General features: G+C 43.0%; 2 protein-coding genes across 2 annotated transcripts in view; one reads left to right on the top strand and one right to left on the bottom strand.

Annotated features, from left to right (window-relative positions):
* Window positions 1–14,680, top strand: part of RNF10 (ring finger protein 10) — a 32,805-nt gene extending 18,125 nt beyond the window's left edge. Inside the window, exons 7-17 of the mRNA XM_045534667.1 lie at window positions 2,414–2,574; window positions 3,860–3,985; window positions 4,246–4,522; window positions 4,722–4,855; window positions 6,176–6,293; window positions 6,533–6,634; window positions 7,686–7,841; window positions 10,041–10,141; window positions 13,103–13,160; window positions 13,257–13,415; window positions 14,100–14,680. Coding sequence (XP_045390623.1) covers window positions 2,414–2,574; window positions 3,860–3,985; window positions 4,246–4,522; window positions 4,722–4,855; window positions 6,176–6,293; window positions 6,533–6,634; window positions 7,686–7,841; window positions 10,041–10,141; window positions 13,103–13,160; window positions 13,257–13,415; window positions 14,100–14,176 — 1,469 coding nt within the window. The 3' untranslated portion in view covers window positions 14,177–14,680. The remainder of the gene's footprint in view (window positions 1–2,413; window positions 2,575–3,859; window positions 3,986–4,245; window positions 4,523–4,721; window positions 4,856–6,175; window positions 6,294–6,532; window positions 6,635–7,685; window positions 7,842–10,040; window positions 10,142–13,102; window positions 13,161–13,256; window positions 13,416–14,099) is intronic.
* Window positions 14,681–15,964: 1,284 nt separating this feature from the next.
* On the bottom strand, window positions 15,965–18,391 carry POP5 (POP5 homolog, ribonuclease P/MRP subunit). The gene is made up of 5 exons (XM_045534668.1): window positions 18,346–18,391; window positions 18,117–18,259; window positions 16,736–16,885; window positions 16,476–16,559; window positions 15,965–16,370 (listed from the first exon to the last, which is right to left on the bottom strand). The coding sequence occupies exons 1-5, from the start codon at window positions 18,363–18,365 to the stop codon at window positions 16,255–16,257; spliced, it is 513 nt and encodes a 170-aa protein (XP_045390624.1). The 5' UTR covers window positions 18,366–18,391; the 3' UTR covers window positions 15,965–16,254.
* Between the last annotated feature and the right edge of the window lie 923 nt (window positions 18,392–19,314).

Raw genomic sequence — 19,314 nt, 5'->3', positions numbered from 1 at the left:
CTCTTGGTTTCAGGTTTGATTCATATACACACACGTATTTTAATTTTTCATTTTACAAGTCTTCATTGAATAATGCCTGGCACTGTGCCGAGTCTTAGGGATTCCACAGTCAGCCAATGTTGGTGTCTGTCATCAAGGAACTCAGTAGTCTGATAGAAGAGACAGATCTGGGCTGGTCCGAGTGCAGTGGTGTTTACAACTAATTAATCAGAGCCAATTAAAGATTTCTTCCTTCTCCACTCCTGCTGCCTCATGTGACTAGCCTTAAAAAACAAAAAACACCAGCCTGAGCAAGAGCGAGACCCCGTCTCTACTAAAAATAGAAAGAAATTATCTGGACAACTAAAATATATATAGAAAAAATTAGCTGGGCATGGTGGCGCATGCCTGTAATCCCAGCTACCGGGGAGGCTGAGGCAGTAGGATCACTTAAGCCCAGGAGTTTGAGGTTGCTGTGAGCTAGCCTGACGCCACGGCACTCACTCTAGCCCGGGCAACAGAGCGAGACTCTGTCTCAAAAAACAAAACAAAACAAAACAGAACAAAAAGAGACCCAGTAGACAGGTCATTCGGATATAGAGTGTGATAAATGCTTACAGTGGGGAAAATGCCATAAGTGGTATTCTCTGTGTTCCATGCAGAAGTGAGCATTTAAGTGGTATTTCAATCTCTGGAGAAAAGATAGATTTCTCAATAAATATTGAAACAGTTGACTGTTAACTAAAATTAGATCTCTATTTCATACCATTCATAAAATTAATTCTGGATAGATCTAAGAACTAAATATAAAAAGTCCAAAACTTTTAAACCTTTAGAAGAAAACACAGGATAATTTCTTTATAAATCTTCAAGTATGGGTGAAGTTTTGAACCAGCCTGAAACCATAAATACTGTAAAAGGAAAAATTGATAAATTTGATTTTATAAGAATCAAACTTATATCTGATAAGAGTCCTTAAAGTTGACAGATGATAAACTAGAGGAAGATTTACACATTTAAAACAAGATTGACCAGGCATGGCAGCTCATGCCTATAATCCCAGCACTTTGGGAGGCTGAGGTGGGAGGATCTTTCAGGCTAGGAGTTTAAGATCAGCCTGGGCAACATAGTAAGACCCCTGTCTCTGCCAAAAAAAAAAAAAAAAAAAAAAACAAAACTTAAAAATGTAAAAATAAAGAAGCCCCCCAAACCTCCAGATTAACACCCAGAACCTATAGGTGTTCTATTAATTGATAACTTAGAAGAATAGGCCAAGGCATGTGACAGAGTATTTCTCAGTAAAGGAATTCAGAATAACTTCCATGTATCACAGAGGTTTAACTTGGCTAAGAATTATGCAAATCAAAATACCCATTAGATTGACACCCGCCCCCCCCAAAAGACATTGGTAAAACTGCATTTTGGCAGGAGTTGGGGAAATGGGTACTCTCGGTCTCAGTGTGAGTGCAAACTGATACAGCCTTTCATCAGAGGAATATTTGGTAATATTTAAAATATGCACAACCATTGATCCAAGGGGCATGTATAAGGATTTTTTTTACCATGTAATGGTGAGAAATTGGCAATAACTTAAATGTTCCACAAGCAACTTACTATAGTACATCATAATGTGGAGCACTATGCAGAAGGTGAGAATGGAGTAAATCTCTATTAACATTATTAAAGGTTTTTAAAGACATTGAAAAATAAGCTGCAGAACAAGATGTGTAGTTATAATTTATGGAAAAACCTTTATTTGTGAATGTGTGTATATCATTATATAGAAAAAGATTTGAAGAATACATATTCAAATTTGTAAATGGTTATCTCTGGGCAGGTACTAGGATGTGAGGGTGGGAAAACAGCATTTCAAAGAGGTCTCAAGATAACATTGTTTTAAGCTTTTTAAAAAGTACAGAAAATATGCAGGAGGGAAGTAAAGAAAATAAGTCATCCATGATCCTTTTACCTAAAAGTATGCCAAAATGTTAACTGTAGAAATTTTTTCCATGCATGTATATATTTTTGTGAGATTGGGGTTAGATTTGCTAGTCTGGCATTTGTATTTCTCCATGTCACTAATTGCCTCTTCTTAGGTAAACATTTTTAGCATCCACAAATTTTCTTTAACCTCTTCTTTATTAGTTGGACTTAATGGTTGGTTTTGGCTTTTCTGATATTACATATAATGCTGTAAATTAACATCGTGTGATTAAATTTTTGACTGTATCTCTGGTTTTCTTAGATGTCTTTTATTAAGGAGTCAGAGTTATAAACATTATTTTAAGACCATTGTTAAATTATTTTCTAGGTAATTATGCTAAATTACCCCATCTTCACCAAAGAAAAAAGGCTATGTCTGAAAGTTCCTATTTAGCCACACCATCACGAGCATTGAGTATTGCATTTTGTGATCTTGCTGGCTTTCTTATAGATGAACAGCACAGCCAGTACTCCAAGTTGCTGCTGGCCTCCAAGGAGCAGGTGCTGCAGCGTGTGGTTCTGGAAGAGAAAGTAGCGCTAGAACAGCAGCTGGCAGAGGAGAAGCACACTCCCGAGTCCTGCTTTATTGAGGCAGCTATCCAGGAGCTCAAGGTGAGAAAATGCATGAGAAACCTAAAAGCAGAAATGCTAAACCTTTCTACTGTCAGGGGCTCTGAGTGGATGGACAGTGGGGATAAGTTAGTTCAAGCCCACATTTAAGATAATCAGGGAATGGCTAAAACCAGTTTGCTCTGGGCTTTGTTTGGTGATAGGAGGGAAGGGCTAACCCAGAGGCTTTTAAGCTCTTTGTAGAAAGTAACAAGTCAAAATGACATTATAACTAATTGTGACAGTGGAGTTTCTTAGGTTAGCTATGTTCTTAGTTAAGCAAGGTTGGTGTTTTTGTTTTCTGGGAAAATTCTTAGATTGGATTTTAGAGGTGTCTTATTAGATGATGTGGGGAAAGTATTATGGCCTGCCTTAGCAATACCTGCTGAGGATCGTGGAGCAGCAAGAATTATCCAAGGATAGAATTCCTTAAGTCCTGTGTGTGCTTCACAACAGGGGTTCTTAAACCTTAAGCATCAGAGTCACTGGTTGTTGGGTTCCACCCTGAGAGTTTGCTTCAGTAGATCTGGGTTCAGTAGACTCAGACTCAGATCATTTGCATTATACTAAGTTCCAGGGTGATTCTGATGCTGCTTATCCCTAGACCACACTTTGAGAACCACTGTCTGATGTAGGTTAGAGTGATAAAAGCCCACATTTATTGAGTGATTAGTGTGTGACAGGCAGAGTGCTACACTTATGTTTGTCTCACTTAAGCTTCATGTGCTGGTGTGGTAGATACAACTACCCCTTTCATGGCTGAGGAAGTGGAATCATAGTTAGGTAATTTACTTAAAGACACTTAAATAATAAGGGGTGAAGTGATTCTTAAATTCTTGTCTCACTGATTCCCAGGTTCTCCTTAGGCAGAGTCCTGCATATTTAATTTTTATTTTCTTTCTGTCTTGCAGTAATATTTGTTCAAAAGCCATTTCAGGTAGAAGAAAGGCTACATAGAAATTATGGGTGTCCAGGTTGAGGTGGGGTTAGCCAGACCCCTGCCTCTCACTCTGGGCCTCTTTCTGAGCATAGTTTGTAAAACCTAAAAGGCGAGTTTCATGTTCTTTGATTTCTGTTCAGGAAGCTTTTGTGTGGTGATGTTAGTGTTGGATTCTAAGCAGAATACCATCCTTTGTGGGTACAGATGCTTTTTGCTTCTGTTAAGATTGAGGATGTTAAGTCTCTAACTAAACCCTTCCCATTGGATCTTGTTGCCTTTTAACTTTTGCTCCTATAAGTGTGTTTCTGCAAACTTATCTTTCTCTGGTCTTCTCTCTGGTGCCCTTAGACTCGGGAGGAGGCTCTATCAGGATTGGCTGAAGGCAGAGGGGAGGCCACTGGTATCATGGCTGCTCTGGAACAACTGGTGCTGATGGCTCCCTTGGCGAAGGAGTCTGTCTTTCAACCCGGGAAGGTTAGTGTGTCCCTGTTGCAGACTAAATGGCTACCATTTCTCAAATGCAATTGAGCTGGTAGGCACTGCTGTGAGACCTGAACTTTCTCAGAAGAGGGGACTCAGTATTTCCTGTGTGTTTATTCTTTCCCCAGTGTGTTCAGTGAGTGTGACAGCTAAGATAAACATCCAGGGAACTTGGTTCTTATGCCTGCCTTTGCCACATCATTTCTTGAAGGCAGAACACACACTTTCTGTTGACCTAGAGTTTGTTCCAACAGGGTGTGCTAGAATATCTGTCTGCATTTGATGAAGAAACCACGGACATTTGTTCTCTGGACCCTCCTTCTCGTCCTCTTGCTCTCCCTTTGGTAGAGGAAGAGGAGGCAGTGTCTGAACCAGAGCCTGAGGGGTTGTCAGAGGCCTGTGATTACTCGGAGTTAGCAGATGACAATCTTGGGGAAGGGACCACTTGTATTGGGTCCAGCCAGCAGGAACCCATCACCAAGCCAGGCTTCACACACCTGAGCAGTTCTCCTTGTTACTACTTCTACCAAGGTGAGGGTCCCTGAAGAGGAGGGCCGGGTTGCCACAGTGGTGTTTGAGAGAGAGATGACCTGGCTCTCTAAGCGGGGAGGGGTGTCTCTGCCAGATCCTGGGGGCTTGGATTGCTTGTGCCGTTGGGCATGGGGGTGGGCGCGGGGGGCATCCTGAGGGCTGGTCAAGACTATTACCTGATGGAGTCCCTTGTCTTCAGCGGAGGATGGGCAGCACATGTTCCTGCACCCTGTGAATGTGCGCTGCCTCGTGCGGGAGTATGGCAGCCTGGAGCGCAGCCCTGAGAAGATCTCAGCAACTGTGGTGGAGATTGCTGGGTACTCCATGTCTGAGGTAAAGTCCTTCCTTTAAAAGTAGAAGGTGGGAGAGGAATACTAACCTCTTCTCTTTGAGGTAGGCCTAGTTGGCTTATGTTTGCAAACCTTCAAGTCCTTTAGTTTTTGTATTTTAAGTGTTTTTGTCAGTGATGATGGGGTTATGATTTTTTTTAAAGTTAGGTGCTCTCTCAGCTTGCTAGGGTTCTATTATGTCAGTTACCACTGCTCCCTGCTTCTCAGGTTCTTTTATTATAATTAGGGTTATGGATGTCTCCTCTTTTTATTCAAGATGGAGTTTATTTTTTTAGAGACAGGGTTTCACTCTGTTGCCCGGACTAGAGTACAGTAGCACAATCATAGCTTATTGTAGTCTTGAACTCCTGGGCTTAAGCGATCCTCCTGCCTCAGCCTCCCAAGTAGCTGGGACTACAGGCACACACCACCACACCTGGCTAATTTGTAACTTTTTTTAAAGAGACAGGGTCTTACGATATTGCCCAGGCTGGTCTCAAACTTGTGGCCTCAAATGATCCTCCTGCCTTGGCCCCTGAGTTGCTGGGATGTACTAGGCTTGAGCCACTGTACCTGGCTCAAGATGGAATTTATTTTTGTTCTTCTTTCTCTTTATTGCTTGGGAGAAATGTTCAAAAAACTTAAAAGTCCTTGGAGGTTTTAAGTTATTCAGGCTCGAAGTGCAGTTTTAGCTTTGCAGATACCTATGAATTATTGTCTGGTAATTTACATATGTGAACTTTTGCCCTTTGGGGGTTATCTCTGTATCTATCAAATTTGTAGTAAGCCTCAAAATTAGACTGAGTAATAAACTTTTCATCAAACTTACACAGAAAAAGGATAGAAATGAAAATTAAATTGATGGGCTTTGTTTTGTTACCATTTCAGGCCAAGCTTCTTTCAGTAGGGAATTCTGCTTTATTTTCTTTCCTTCCCAGTTATCAGTTCTGTCAGTGGTTCATAGGTTGGTGTTTTTTGTTTTTTTTGTGTGCCAACACATTATCTTCCCTGTTCTCCTCCCTCAGTTGTGGGCCCTAGAAAATCAGAAACAGCTGATCAGTTTTAGGTTATTTGTTGTCAGGCTCAATTTATTCACTTGCAGCATAAACCAAAAAACTGGATTTGGTTGCTTATTCTGCTTATTGTAGGTCATTTGGCAGTTTCTGTTTGGATTTTCAAAATGTTGATAACTGAGCACTAGTCTTTTGAGCCACGGTTCTATCTGTGAGTGTATGTATTCTGTTGTATACAACAGATGTATTGGGATCCTCTGCTCTGAGTTAGGCCTGGTCTCAGTTGTGAATTTGTCCCTTTTCCAATGTAGGATGTTCGACAGCGTCATAGATATCTTTCTCACTTGCCGCTCACCTGTGAGTTCAGCATCTGTGAACTGGCTCTACAGCCTCCTCTGGTCTCTAAGGAAACCCTAGAGATATTCTCAGGTGAGAATGCCCCTGCTCTGCTTCTATTTATAGTGGGGTTCAGGGATTCCTGTGGCTAAAAGCCCAGCATGGGAGGAAACTTAAGGAGCCATGTCATGAATCTCAGTACCTCCTGAAACACTCCATGCATTCACCTAGTCCAGATGGGCCCACTGGTGTAGACTTAGCTACTAGTACTGGGAGGAGTTAATGGCCAGGTTGTCCTGGGTTTGCTTCTTCACAACCTGACCAACCCACAGATGACATTGAGAAGAGGAAGCGTCAGCGCCAAAAGAAGGCTCGGGAGGAACGCCGTCGAGAGCGCAGGATCGAGATGGAGGAGAACAAGAAACAGGGCAAGTGTAAGTTTAGGAACTCTTGCCTTTGACTAGTGCCGCTGTGCCTCATTGTATGGAGGCTCTGGGCCCGTGCCCAGGAGCCAGACTTCTTGGGTTCATGTCTCAGCCCAGCCACTTGTTTTCTTCAACTCTTAAATGTAAATAATGAGAGTGTTATAGGCTGGAGAATTTAAAACATTAATATGGGTCAAAGTGCATAGCATATAGTAAGGATTAATGAAATTCAACCTTGGCATAGTGGGTGACAAAAAGCTGTTCCAGGGATTGGAAGTGGGTATCTGGTGAGAATACTGGGGACCACTGTCTCTGTGGATCACTGACCTTACCTCTGACTCTCTATTAAATGGGACAGCTCTACACAGTGAGTCTGCCAGGGGTCTTATAAGGTAGAAACTTTGACAGGCTAAGAAATAAATGGAGGAAGTTAGATTTAAGAGGTCTTTTGTATCAGTAAGCACAGAGTCTTTTGATCTGGATCTTCAGCATAAGCTTCATTGAGTCCAGGGGATTAGTGTGACATCAGGGCCTGGTTATCTACTAGAAAACAAGGGATTGGGTCCTTGGATAAGGAAAGGACTTAGCTGTTTTGACTCCATGTGGTATGGGAACATAAAGTTTACATCTTAAGCTGTGTAGGTGTTTGGCTCATGCCCTACACTTTGGGAAAACTGATGTTTCAGGAATAGGATTTTTTTTTTAATTTCAGCATATTATGGGGGTACAAAAGTTTAGGTTACGTATATTGCCCTTGCCCCCCCCCCCAAGAATAGGATTTCTTTTTTTTAACTTTTTTATTATGAAACTATTCAGACAAGCAGAGAGAACAGTATAAATAACCCCTGTGTTTATCATCTAGCTTTAGTTATGAATAGTTGGAATAGGGCTTTTATACCAAAACAAAGATACAGAATGACAATTATTATAACTTTGGGTTTTAAAGGTTCTGTTTGCATTCTCTAGACCCTTGGGGGTATGCATACTGGCTGTCCTCAGCTGTTGGATAAGATTTAAAGAATTCTGTAAATGGGCCTACCAGTGTTGTCTTTCTTTGCAGATCCGGAAGTCCACATTCCCCTGGAGAATCTACAGCAGTTTCCTGCCTTCAATTCCTATACCTGTTCCTCTGATTCTGCTTTGGGTCCCACCAGCACCGAGGGCCATGGAGCCCTCTCTCTCTCTTCTCTTAGCAGAAGTCCAGGTTCCCATGCAGGTAAATAAGAGTTGGGATTTAATGATTTCAGCCATCAGCTAGACTAAGCAAAGCCTTGGTGTCTGAATTTACAACCCTGACCTACTCAGCATAGCGTCGTCCGTCTTCAGGTGAATAACCTTACTTGGGGTGGTCCCGAGGTACATCAGATTCTTGCCATTTGATTCACCCTTCCCAATTGGCTGTACTGACTACCCTGCCAGGTTCTAAAAACCTCAAGGCAGCTCATTAGGCAGGATAGTTAAACCTAGATTCTGCCTTGTGTTCCAGCTATTTTATTTCTAGTTTTTACGTTTGTGATACTCCCCTGTATGCCTGAGCATCTTTGTATGTGTCTCTTTATTGTAGCATTATTTATAATAACTAAAAAGAAAAAAGAGAGGAAATAGCTTACAAAGCCTACTGGTAGGGAAGTGGCTAAATTATAGCATTTGTACTATAAAATATTTCACACCTGTTGAAGTAGGAAATGGTTCTCTTCATGGACTAATGGGAAGCTAAGAGGAAGTTGTAGAATAAGAACAGACATTTGTGGCTTGAAAAAAAAACCCACCACAAAACAAAGCATTTTATTATGGATTTTTACATCTAAATGTATAGCAAAATATTACAATAGGCATGTTCCAAACTGGTAATAGTGTTCTACTCTAGGGAGTGAGATCAGGATTGACATGTTGTTCAAAGAGGCCTTTAGCCTTTTTTTAAAAATACTTTTTCTTAGCTAGGAGTGGTGGCTCACACATGATCCCAGCAATTTGCAGGATGAGGTGGGAGGATCACTTTGAGGCCAGGAGTTCAAGACCAGTCTGGGCAACATGGCGAGACGTTGTCTCTACACACAAAAAAGATAAATAAAAAGTGAAATACTTTTTCTTATATGGAGAGAATATTAAAGTGTTATGAAATTAAACACTTAATAGTTACTATGATTTCAGGGAGCTATCTTTTTTGATCTTCATCTATCTGGCAGATAGATTTTGATATTTAAGACTTCTCTGTCAGAATATTTTTTGGTTGTGAGGAGGGGTGTTCAGTTGCCTTTTTTTTTTCCCTCCTGTTGAGACAGAGTCTCACTCTGTCGCCCTGGGTAGAGTGCAGTGGTGTCATTGTAGCTCACTGCAACCTCCAACTCCTGGGCTCTAAATGATCCTTCTGCCTCAGCTGCCCTGGTAGTTGGGACTACAGATGTGCATCACAACACCTGGCTGGGTTTTTTTTTTTTTTTTTTTCTTTTTTTCCTATCAGATTATTTAAAACTGTTCGTGACCTTTGTGATCCTATGTCTATCAGTTTGCAGATTAGGAACCTGAGGCTAAGTCAGGGACTTAGTGGCAGGAAGTGGGATTACCCCCTGGTTTTCGAGGACTGCATGATGCTCTTGCGCTTAACTGAGAAGGGAGCTGTTACACAAAGGACTATAGCAGATCATTGGATACATTATTTGCAGTATAAAGATTATATTTTTACATGCTAGCTTTTCTGAAAGTTTGGGCTTTTAATGTATTTAGGCAAGAGCAGTTGGACAATCCTAGGAATCAAAGTACTAGACAGCCCCCTGGCTATGGAAGGGTCTGCCATGGGGAGGAAGAATAGGCCTCTGGTCCAGCAGTGGTCAGAGCAGTGGATAGACAGATCTGTGCTAAGCGTTCAACTCTGGGTCAGAAAGAATAGAGCAGACTATTAACCTAGGGAGTAGCAGGAAAAAGTTTGCATCTTCATGCTGGGTCTTGTTGATGTGTCTTGGATTCTAATTGAATACTCCCAGGTCATAGACATCTTCTGGCTGGAACATAAAGGTTGACCTGATTAAATTTTGTCTTTTTCTTTGAGCTTCTCCATCCATATGAAACCAGTCAATGACAGAATACTTAGGCCTTGAGAAACCAGCCTTTGTAGAAAATTCAGCATTTCATAACAAACAAGTTTTTCCTCCTGTGGGAGGGAATAGATTCCACCATGACTCTTGGTGTTATTGTAACCATGAAGCTTTTTCTCTCCCTATACTGGTCACTGTTGTAACAGACGATTTTTTTTTTGCTTTACAAGAACATGGTAGAGTTGAAGGTTGGACCAAACTTTGCTTTTTTGAGGGGAGGTTGGTAATTATCCAGACCTGATTCAGGGCTCATCTCTCTTATTAAGAGGACACTAGCTCTTTGGAACTTGTCTCATATAATCAGCTTTCTGGTTCCCTTTCAGACTTTCTGCTGACCCCTCTGTCACCCACTGCCAGTCAGGGCAGTCCCTCATTCTGCGTTGGGAGTCTGGAAGAAGACTCTCCCTTCCCTTCCTTTGCCCAGGTAAATCCTATGCTTGTGAGGCAGCCCAAGGGTATTTAACATTAACTCTGCTGCTTGTTATTATGGGAACTTCATCCAGGGATTGTTACTTGTCATTCTGATACAGCTAGCTGTACAAATAAGTCATCTCATGGGTGTGAGGGGTATTCACTTTTAGGCAGCAAGGAGTTGGCTGAAAGATTATGTCATGGACATTCCCTCTGTTGGAGAAAGACACAGGCTAATAATGTTGCACTGACTCTAATAATCATGGGAGGCTTTAAGAGGAAAGCTTATGGATTTAGTCTTCAATATTACTGTTGACGTTCTGGGAAAAGAAGCCAAGAATAGCTGAAGGACTATCATAGTTTTAATTATTTAAAAAATCATTTGATACTTACATACTAGGCACTGTTCTAGGGGCTGGGGATGCATCAGTCAATTTTAACTGATCTCTTAGTCTAGAACCTCTGATTCAGGTGGTATTAATGTGTTATGTAGAATAAACATTCCTCTTCATGTTGGAGAGGGAAGGAGTGTCTTAGTTATCCTTTAACTAGCCAAAGCAGCTTCCTTGGAGCAGGGTGGGGAAACACTAGGCTAGGGAGACCTGCTGTCAGATCACTTTACTAATCTCAAACAACAAGGAAATATTCAGCATTCCTTTGTTCAGGTATCTGAGGAAGATGATGGACAGCTTGATAAGTGCCCCTGTAAGAAGTCAGTATTAGCTTTTGGGGGGCTAGTTTGGAATCATTACATTAACAGTTCTTTAGAGCCATTGATAGGGGTGCTTCTCATGTAAAAATGTTAGTTTGTGCTGAGAAATGAGCAGGAATTGAACTTTGGTAAGGAGGGTCCTGTAGTCAAGAAGAATAAAGTAATTTGAGGGCAGTCCTCAAAAGTAACTGCCGGACTTCAGAGGTGATAAGCAAGTGGCTCCCAGGAGTTATGCCAAGTACTTGAAGTTTTTTTTTAAACTAGGTTTTATTGCCATTGCTTTTTTCCTTTCAACTTTATTTTGAAAAATTTCAAACTTGGAGTTGAAAGAATGATGAACACTCATACCTTTGACCTAAATTCACCAGTTACTGTTTTGCTGTGTTTGCTTTCTCCTCCTTTTTTTCTGTGTCATAAATGACACTTCACCATTAAATACTTAGGCAGTGCATGCCGAAGACAGTGATTCTCCTATATAACCACAATTACCACCTCCAAGAAATTTAACTGCTACAATAATATCTAATATAGCGCATATTTCTGTTTCCCCGTCTGTCTCAATGTCCTTTATTCTTTTCAGTTCAGGGTCCAATCAGAGATTACTCATTGCATTTAGCTGTCAAATTTCAATCTCTTTTGATCCATAACAGTATAACAGTTCATCTGCCACTATCACCTCCACACTCCCCCACACTCCTCCCCACCCCCAGCATTTCCCCCCCTTTCCATGGCACGGATGCTTTTGAAGCATCTGGGCCAGTTGTTTTTAATGTGTCCCTTAGTTTGGATTTTTGTGATTGTTTCCTGAGTGGATTCAGGTTAAACATGTAAACATTTTTGGTAAGAATAAAACGTAGGTGATATACATATATATGTGTGTGTATATATATATTTTTTAACTCAGTAGAATTGTACAGAATATATATTAATTACCTTTTAAGAGTGAGATGATTCAAATGTCATACTATTTGGACCCTGTCCCTTTGTGTTGCTATAAAGGACTACCGGAGGCTGGGTAATTTATAAAGAAAAAAGGTTTATCTGGTTCACAATTCTGCTGGCTGGAAGTTTGGGCCTCAAGCCACTTCCACTCATGGCAGAAGTCAGGGAGTCGGCCTGTGCAGAGATCACATTGTGAAAGAGGAAGCGAGGGGGATGGGTGGGGGAATGTGCCAGGCTGTCTTTAACAACCAGCTCTAATGGAGCCAGGAACTCCCTTCCCCCCAACTAGGGAGGGTGTTAATCTATTCATGAGGCCTCTACCCTGTGGCCACACACCTCCCATTAGGTCCCACCTCTAACACTGGGGATTAGATTTCAACATGAGGCTTGGAGGGGTCAAATAAACCATAGCAGACGCAAACTCCCAGGGACCAAGGGAGGAGATCACCAAAGCTATACATGATGAAGAAAGGTTATTTAATGAAATCTACATCTGCCAGCACAGCTCATTTTGAATAATAGGCATGCCTCACTTAGGGACACATGATTTTAGGATAAGGCATTCCTGCTTGAATCCTGTCAGGCTTGTCTCTTGACATTTATCCAGGAACAAAATCCTCCCCGCCTTGAATTGCATGGCATATTGGGCAGTTGGGACTCACAGTGGCCCTCAACAATTAAAAAACTGGCCTTGGCCAAGTGAGATGAAAAAAATTCATCAGGGGAAGAAGGGTTGTTCTGATTTTACTGTGCTTGTAGGAATTTTACTGGTCTGTGGCTGGATCTAAAAGTTAATGATTAAGGAGCTATTGGAAAAGCTAAGACTAAAAGGTAGTGAGGGCAGTTGGAGCAGTGTCAGGATAAAGTTTAGTTTCTTGGCCTTAAGTAACTGAAGTCTGATAGCCATGTGGTTTGTTTTGAAACTGAAGGTTACTACAGTGTTTACTCCAACAGGTTGATGTGTGTAGGGGTCCCATGAAGGGCAGGAAAACTTATCAGAAAGTCAGGATTCCCAACCTGAGAGTCTGAGTAAGAACCTCTTGTGCCTCCCGTATGCAGTGTTCTTTACCTTTTCCTAAGGAACAAAATAGCTCACGGTTTACCACTTTGTGGGTTTCACTGCCATTTCCATTTGTCATGCATGGGTCAAGGACATGACTGAAACAGTGTATTAAGTAGAGAAGTACTTGGAAAATATTTTCAAAGGAGATATTTGGTTCTGTGCTCCCCCTCAACCAATTGGTGTCAGGGTAGGAGTCTGGAAAAGAGAAGCTGGATGAGTTATTTAAATTCTTTCCCCTCCCTCTCCCACTTCGGCAGATGCTGAGGGTTGGAAAAGCAAAAGCAGATGTGTGGCCCAAAACTGCTCCAAAGAAAGGTGAGGATGGCCCACTGGTGAAGGGGGGTGAGTTTGGCTTTTTTCAGTGAAAGGCTCCAGAATTGTTTCCAGAATTGTAATACTGGTATTTTTTAGATGAGAACAGCTTAGTTCCTCCTGCCCCTGTGGACAGCGATGGGGAGAGTGATAACTCAGACCGTGTTCCCGTGCCCAGTTTCCAAAATTCCTTCAGCCAAGCTATTGAAGCAGCCTTCATGAAACTGGACACACCAGCTACTTCAGATCCCCTCTCTGGTAAGGACAGAGAACTGGAGTGCTCAGCCACAGGGTTTGTGAAACATACTCCACATGTAATGCCATTTCCACCTGGATCCAGTGGCAGACATCACTTAATTGGTCAGGCACTTCTCCATCTGAACCTCTAGGCCCTCAGTCTTCAACACATTCTCCTGTCAACTAATGTCCAATGGGTATGTCAGATAGGACCTATTTACCACCTCAGATTAATTCTTGAGGCCTGAAGTGAGATTCTAAGGAACTCTTTCTTTTTTCCCCTTCCGAGACACAGTGGAGATTAGATCCTGCCTATACTTTAGAATCTTGAGTTGGTAAAGGGTGTCTAATGATGGAGAATTCAGGCTCAAAGCCCGGCCTACTCTGGGTTCGTGATAGGTGAGAACATAACACATTTATGGTGTGCTTTCTGTGTGCCTACTAGCACTGTGCTGATTTTATTCTGCCAGCCACCACATTAAATGGGTGTAACTCTCCCATTACAGATGAGGAAACTGAGGTCCAGGAAGATAAAGTGACTTGTCTAAAGACACAGGTAGTGTGTGCTAGGACTATTATTTGAATCCAGGCAACCTAATCCCACAGTCTTAGTTCCCATTCTGTGACTCTTAGAGATGAAAATTGGCCAGGGGACAAGAGGATGGCATTTCAAGCTAAGCAAGCTCTCTTTCTGTTTTCCCTTAGAAGACAAAGGAGGAAAGAAAAGAAAAAAACAGAAACAGAAGCTCCTGTTCAGCACTTCAGTCGTCTACACCAAGTGACAGTACTGGCCCAGGCTACCTTCTCCATCTGGTTTTCTTTTTTTCCGTGCTTTTGTTTGGCTGCTGTAATTTTTAAGTATTTGAGTTTGAACAGATTAGCACTGGGGGGGAGGGGGTTTCCACAACGTGAGGGGGAACCAAGAAAATTTTAAATACAGTGTATTTTCCAGCTTCCCGTCTTTACACCAAAATAAAGTATTGACACTCACAAGAGATCTCTTCCTGCCAAGGTTTTTAGTTTGTTGCCAGGTTAGTCTTTTTGACCCACATCTAATTAATTTTTCTCAACCCAAATAAGTTTGAGTCCCTTTGTCATCCCTTGGAATAGCCCAAACCAGAATGGTACAGCACTGCTCTGCTGTCGTATCATGTGTCAGGGCTTCATGGTTTTAGCACACCTGTCAGTTTGTGTTTTAAAAATAGTTCAATCTTTCCTACCTGTTCAGCCAGTTCTCCTTGTTATAGAAACAGAGGGATGGGAATAAAATGGATTTAGGACACCCAGTTTGAATTGCAGTTCATTTTTCTTGACATCTGGCCAGGCTGTGGTGCCAGACCTGGGTTGCCAGCTTGATGGGGTAGGTTGTTCTTGGCACTAGTATGTGTGAGGGAGGGTTTCGCCTCTTGAACGTGGCTGCTTGATAAGGAAAGCTGTAACTGTCATGAAGGAAGCCCTGGGACTTGCCACTCCTCAGATCAAGCTTGTTTTATGTGACAGTGGCCCGAGTTGTAGGAACAGGAGTCTGGCACACCTGGATGGAGAGGAGGGCAGTTTGAAAGCAGTAGGGTTGCCCACTGCCTGCCTCCCTCTTCCCTAGAGCAGTTTTCTTATGCTTTGGTTTGAGCTGAATTTGAGTGATGTGAATTCTTTTGCTGCTTAATAAAGTGACCTCCAGGTTAACAGAATGTGAAGGCAAATAGTTGCAATAAATTACCTGCACAAGCAATGTGAGCTTTTTGGTTTTTTTAAGTTGATTACAGGTCAGCTAGACATGTTACTTCTTGAATAGGTTAAAGTAACAGCTGCTATGAACTTGAGCAATTCTGCTATCATGGATTAATGTCTTTTTTTGCTGTCAGGCCTAAAGGGTTCTAGAGCTGGGTTTAGCTTTAACCTGCCATTTAAAAAAAAATCCTAGGTCAGGAACTGTCCTGGGTGAATGAGGGTGTTCGGCCCTGAGTTGAGGGGGGAAGCACCACATTGAAGCCAAAATCACAAATCTTTCTGTTAAACTGGATGACATTCAAAGTATTATACAAATTTATTATGGAGAAAACAAATTCTAGAAATGTCAGTAGGTGGCAGACCAAACCTGATCAAGTCTGTTGCTCCTCCTAGTTCCTGTGAGTGTGGCAGTCTCCCTGTTTTCAGGTGTAAGGCAATAGGGAAGAATGGAACTGTAGAAAACCACCTGAAGTTGGTAGCAGCTACAAGGCCTTGCATAATGAGGTCAGGTGAAGCCAACCTCCCTACCCCCCAACCAAGTGCAAAATCTGTTTTTAAATCATTTAAGTATTGACAAAGAAATCTGGTATTTTTAAGGCCATATGGGTCTGTACTGAGACTGGCTATAGATCTGTGCCAAGTTTAGAGTTGAGTCTCACTAATATTTCTATTCCAAATGACTTGGTTTGCTAAAGCCTCAAGTTAAAGGCTTAAGTATTCAAAATTCATCTAGTACCACATAGGGAGCCATTCTGCCCACCAAGGCCAGGGGTAAAAGGGGACAGAGACTTGGCCAAGCATGAACTCCATAAGCCCTTTTTTGGTAACAAGTATGCTAAATGTCATAGAAACCAAATACATTTATTAAGCCTACTCTCAGCCAGGCAATTAGATACAAGGATGTCTGTAACTACAGAGTTCACAACCTGCATCACTTAACCAGAGAACACTAGGTAAAGGCAACTTTAGTTTGAGTAAGTCCTCCATTTCAAGTTGGTAATGTGTCCTCTGGTTGGCAGTCATTCAGTTTGGAGCACGGCAGAAGATGCTGTTGCCACCCAGAATGTCCTATTCCAAAGAAGTGGGTCCGAGACTTGGGCAAAATGCAGCCTTCTGTGTGGGAAGCAGAAGCTCATTCCATTGCTTCAGCAGCCTCTTCACCACCACTATCTGAAAGCCCCTCCTCACCCGACTCCTCCTCTAGTAAACAGCTTCTTGTGACAGACTTCTGGATAGCTTCCCGCTCTCCTGGAGAAAGGCAAACAGCAGGGATGAAAGATGTCTTTGGGAATGATCTCTTACGCAGCTGAAGGTCAGTCATGGCCCGGTGGGCACTGGGCTAGTGTTGCTTACCTTCATCAGTGCAGTTCTGCAACAAGATCAACAGCTGTCTCCTGTTGTACTGAATTAGGAACTTCTGACATGTTCTAATTGTACCTGGCATATGAAACAGTTTTTGTGGTCAACCGCTTGTGAAAGTTCTCTACTTGGCAGACTTTCAGAGCTAGGGGAAAGTATCTTAGAGGGATAGTAGTAAGACCTACCTGCCACTCACGATTGAACTCAACTTGTCATATATTGAAAATCAGGGCCATACCATATGCCATCCCTACCTCCAACATGTAATGTGTTGAAAAAACAAGGGTAACGGTGTCCCTTGTTCTCCAAGTATGTGATGAAGGGAAGAGCTGACCACACAAGCTGGTAGAATTCCTTTCTGCATCGAAGTAGCACTATTCCAGTATAGGCATTGAGGTATCGGACTGTAAAAGGGAAAAAAAGTCATTTTGGAAGACTCAGAATGTACAGGAGCAGGTTAAAAACCTTAGGGTAACAGAGAGCCTACTATATGCCAAAAATGTTCTAGGTAAATGGCACTTGGGAGGTAGGTACCAGTGAGTAGAAACAAAGATTCCTGAAGAAAAACCACTTTAGGACAGACCTTCATTTGGAAGGGGATGACCACCCTTTGCCTTGCACACCACTCTGAATTGGTGAATGAATTTATAATTTAAAATGCTCTTCTAGGGCCAGGGGTGGTGGCTCACGCCTGTAATCCTAGCACTCTGGAAGGCTGAGGTGGGAGGATTGCTTGAGCTCAGGAGTTCAAAACCAGCCCTGCACAAGAGCCAGCCACCCCTCCCCACCCCCATCTCTGTTAAAAATAGAAAAATTAGCAGGGCATAGTCACATGCACCTGTAGTCCCAGCTACTCTGGAGGCTGAGGCAGGAGAATCGCTTGAGCCCAGGAATTTGAGGTTGCAGTGAACTATGATGATGCCACTGCACTCTAGCTGGGGTGACAGAGCAAGACTCTGTCTCAAATAATATAAAATGCTCTTCTAATTCATTAGTTAGTTCAATAAATGAGGGCAGTGGGAATATCCATCTTTATTCAGCAGGAAAAAAACCCTTGCCTGAAGACCAGGTTGTTTTACTGCAACTGGGCTCCATTCCTTCTTGTAGCAATAAGCCGAGTCTCACCTGACGTAGGGGAGTTACATCTATGAGCATTTAACTCTGGAACTCATATTAAAAGAAGGAACTAATTTAAATAGTGTGGGAAGAAAGGCCCTTCTTTGTTCTGGCTTATCTTTACATACATACAACCATGAGTTCTGTATTTTACCAACTCTAAGGGCTTCTCAGGGGGTAATTTTTGACATTTTTTTCCCATGTGATGTCAATGTAATCGGTTTAATAATAGCTTTTACTAGGAATTATACACAACTTCATTTAATTCTCCATCCTATTCAATCACAACCCCCAGTTACAGATGCCAGAGAGGATTCTTGCCCAAAGTTCCCCCTATCTCTGCCTAACTTCTGGACCTCCCCCTCCAGGTCCCAGACGCTTAGACACCGATACGGCACAAAGGACGATGCATGGGCTTGGCCGCTCCAGGGGTCGCTCGTGCCCCTTCTTTCTCCCTCCTCCGGCGCCTGCCCACTCCAAATCCCGCGGTCCTCCCGGGTTTCCCTAGCGCTCTCGCACCCGCGAAGCCGATCGAGCAGGCGGCTGCGCCGAAAGTCCCGTGCATACGGGCGATCGTGTCCCGTACGAGGACGCCCAGCACTCGGTCGTCCAGGCTCAGGCGGCAGCGGGGGTCATCAGACACCAGTTCGCAGAGCAGGTACCTATGGCAGGCGAGAGGGAGGTGAGCGCGAGCCAGAGCCGCGGGGACCGGGCAGGGCACTGGTGGGGCCCAGAAAGGGTTGCTTACCTGTGCTTGAACCGTACCATCGCGGCCTCCTTGCCAGCTGGCCCGGCATGCACTGCGGGTGTCGGCCCCGCCCGCAGCCAATGGGAAGCTTGCCTCCTCAGCCTTGCAGCCACTCAGAGAGGGAGGCAGGCTATGGGGGCGGAGCTAGAGGGTTGGGAGGCCGAGCCTTGCGCCAGTCTCTTTCAAGCCCCGCCTGCCACTACGTGTGTAAGCGCGCATGCGTTCTGCTGAGAGCCAGTCTGACCAGTTGCCTGGAGGCTGGGCTCGGCTATCGAGCGGCTTGTGGCGGTCGGGGGTGGTTCTGCTCCGCGCCGGAGTTTACCGTACCGTGTAGGATGCATCTGTTGTATTTGGGGTCCTCGGGACTTTGCAGTGCAGTTATGTGGGCACTTATGTTCTCTCCCCAAGCTGAACGGTGGAACTTCCGAGGGCAGGACCCTGTCCTCGCAGCCCAGGGATTTACACACGGGAAATCGGACCCTTATTTTCAGGTTAGAGCTCTGTTTAATCCTCCCGTAAAGCCAAATACGCATTATTGTTTGGGCCTTCCAACAATCTTATGGAGGCGCTGTATTGTCTCCTTTTTGTTTGCAAAAACAATACGTGGTCATTGTATTTTCCATTTTTTTTTTTACTGGAAACACAAAGAAGCAAATAATAAATTAAAATCCCCTCACTGAGCGAGAATAACTGTTATCATGTATCGTGTTTTCTTCTATCATTTTCCCCCTTACCAGCGGTTCTCAAAGTGTAGTCCAGGGACCACTGAGATCTAGACTAATTTTGGGAGTTCTCGACGTCAAAATTACTTTTATAATACTAAGATGTTATTTGCCTTTTTTTCACTTTCTTAGTGAATAGGAGAGTTTTCCAGAGGCTGCTTGACATGTGATGACATCCCTGCTCTAACAGCTAATGGAATTGTGGTGGGTTTTTTTTTTTTCTTTTTTTAAATAAGGACCAAGACTT

This window comes from Lemur catta, chromosome 21 (genome assembly GCF_020740605.2).
Source record: "Lemur catta isolate mLemCat1 chromosome 21, mLemCat1.pri, whole genome shotgun sequence".
Classification (NCBI taxonomy): Eukaryota; Metazoa; Chordata; class Mammalia; order Primates; family Lemuridae; genus Lemur; species Lemur catta.
Note: the sequence above shows the minus strand (reverse complement) of the source record. Positions and strands in the feature narration are given on the sequence as shown.

What these genes read in the sequence shown, in the direction of transcription:
- POP5 (XM_045534668.1), bottom strand. Translation starts at nt 18,365, where the DNA reads ATGGTACGGTTCAAGCACAG. An exon ending in ATGGTACGGTTCAAGCACAG is followed by an intron (nt 18,260 to 18,345) that starts GTAAGCAACCCT and finishes CGCCTGCCATAG; the next exon opens with GTACCTGCTCTGCGAACTGG. An exon ending in CTGCTCGATCGGCTTCGCGG is followed by an intron (nt 16,886 to 18,116) that starts GTGCGAGAGCGC and finishes TCCCTTTTACAG; the next exon opens with TCCGATACCTCAATGCCTAT.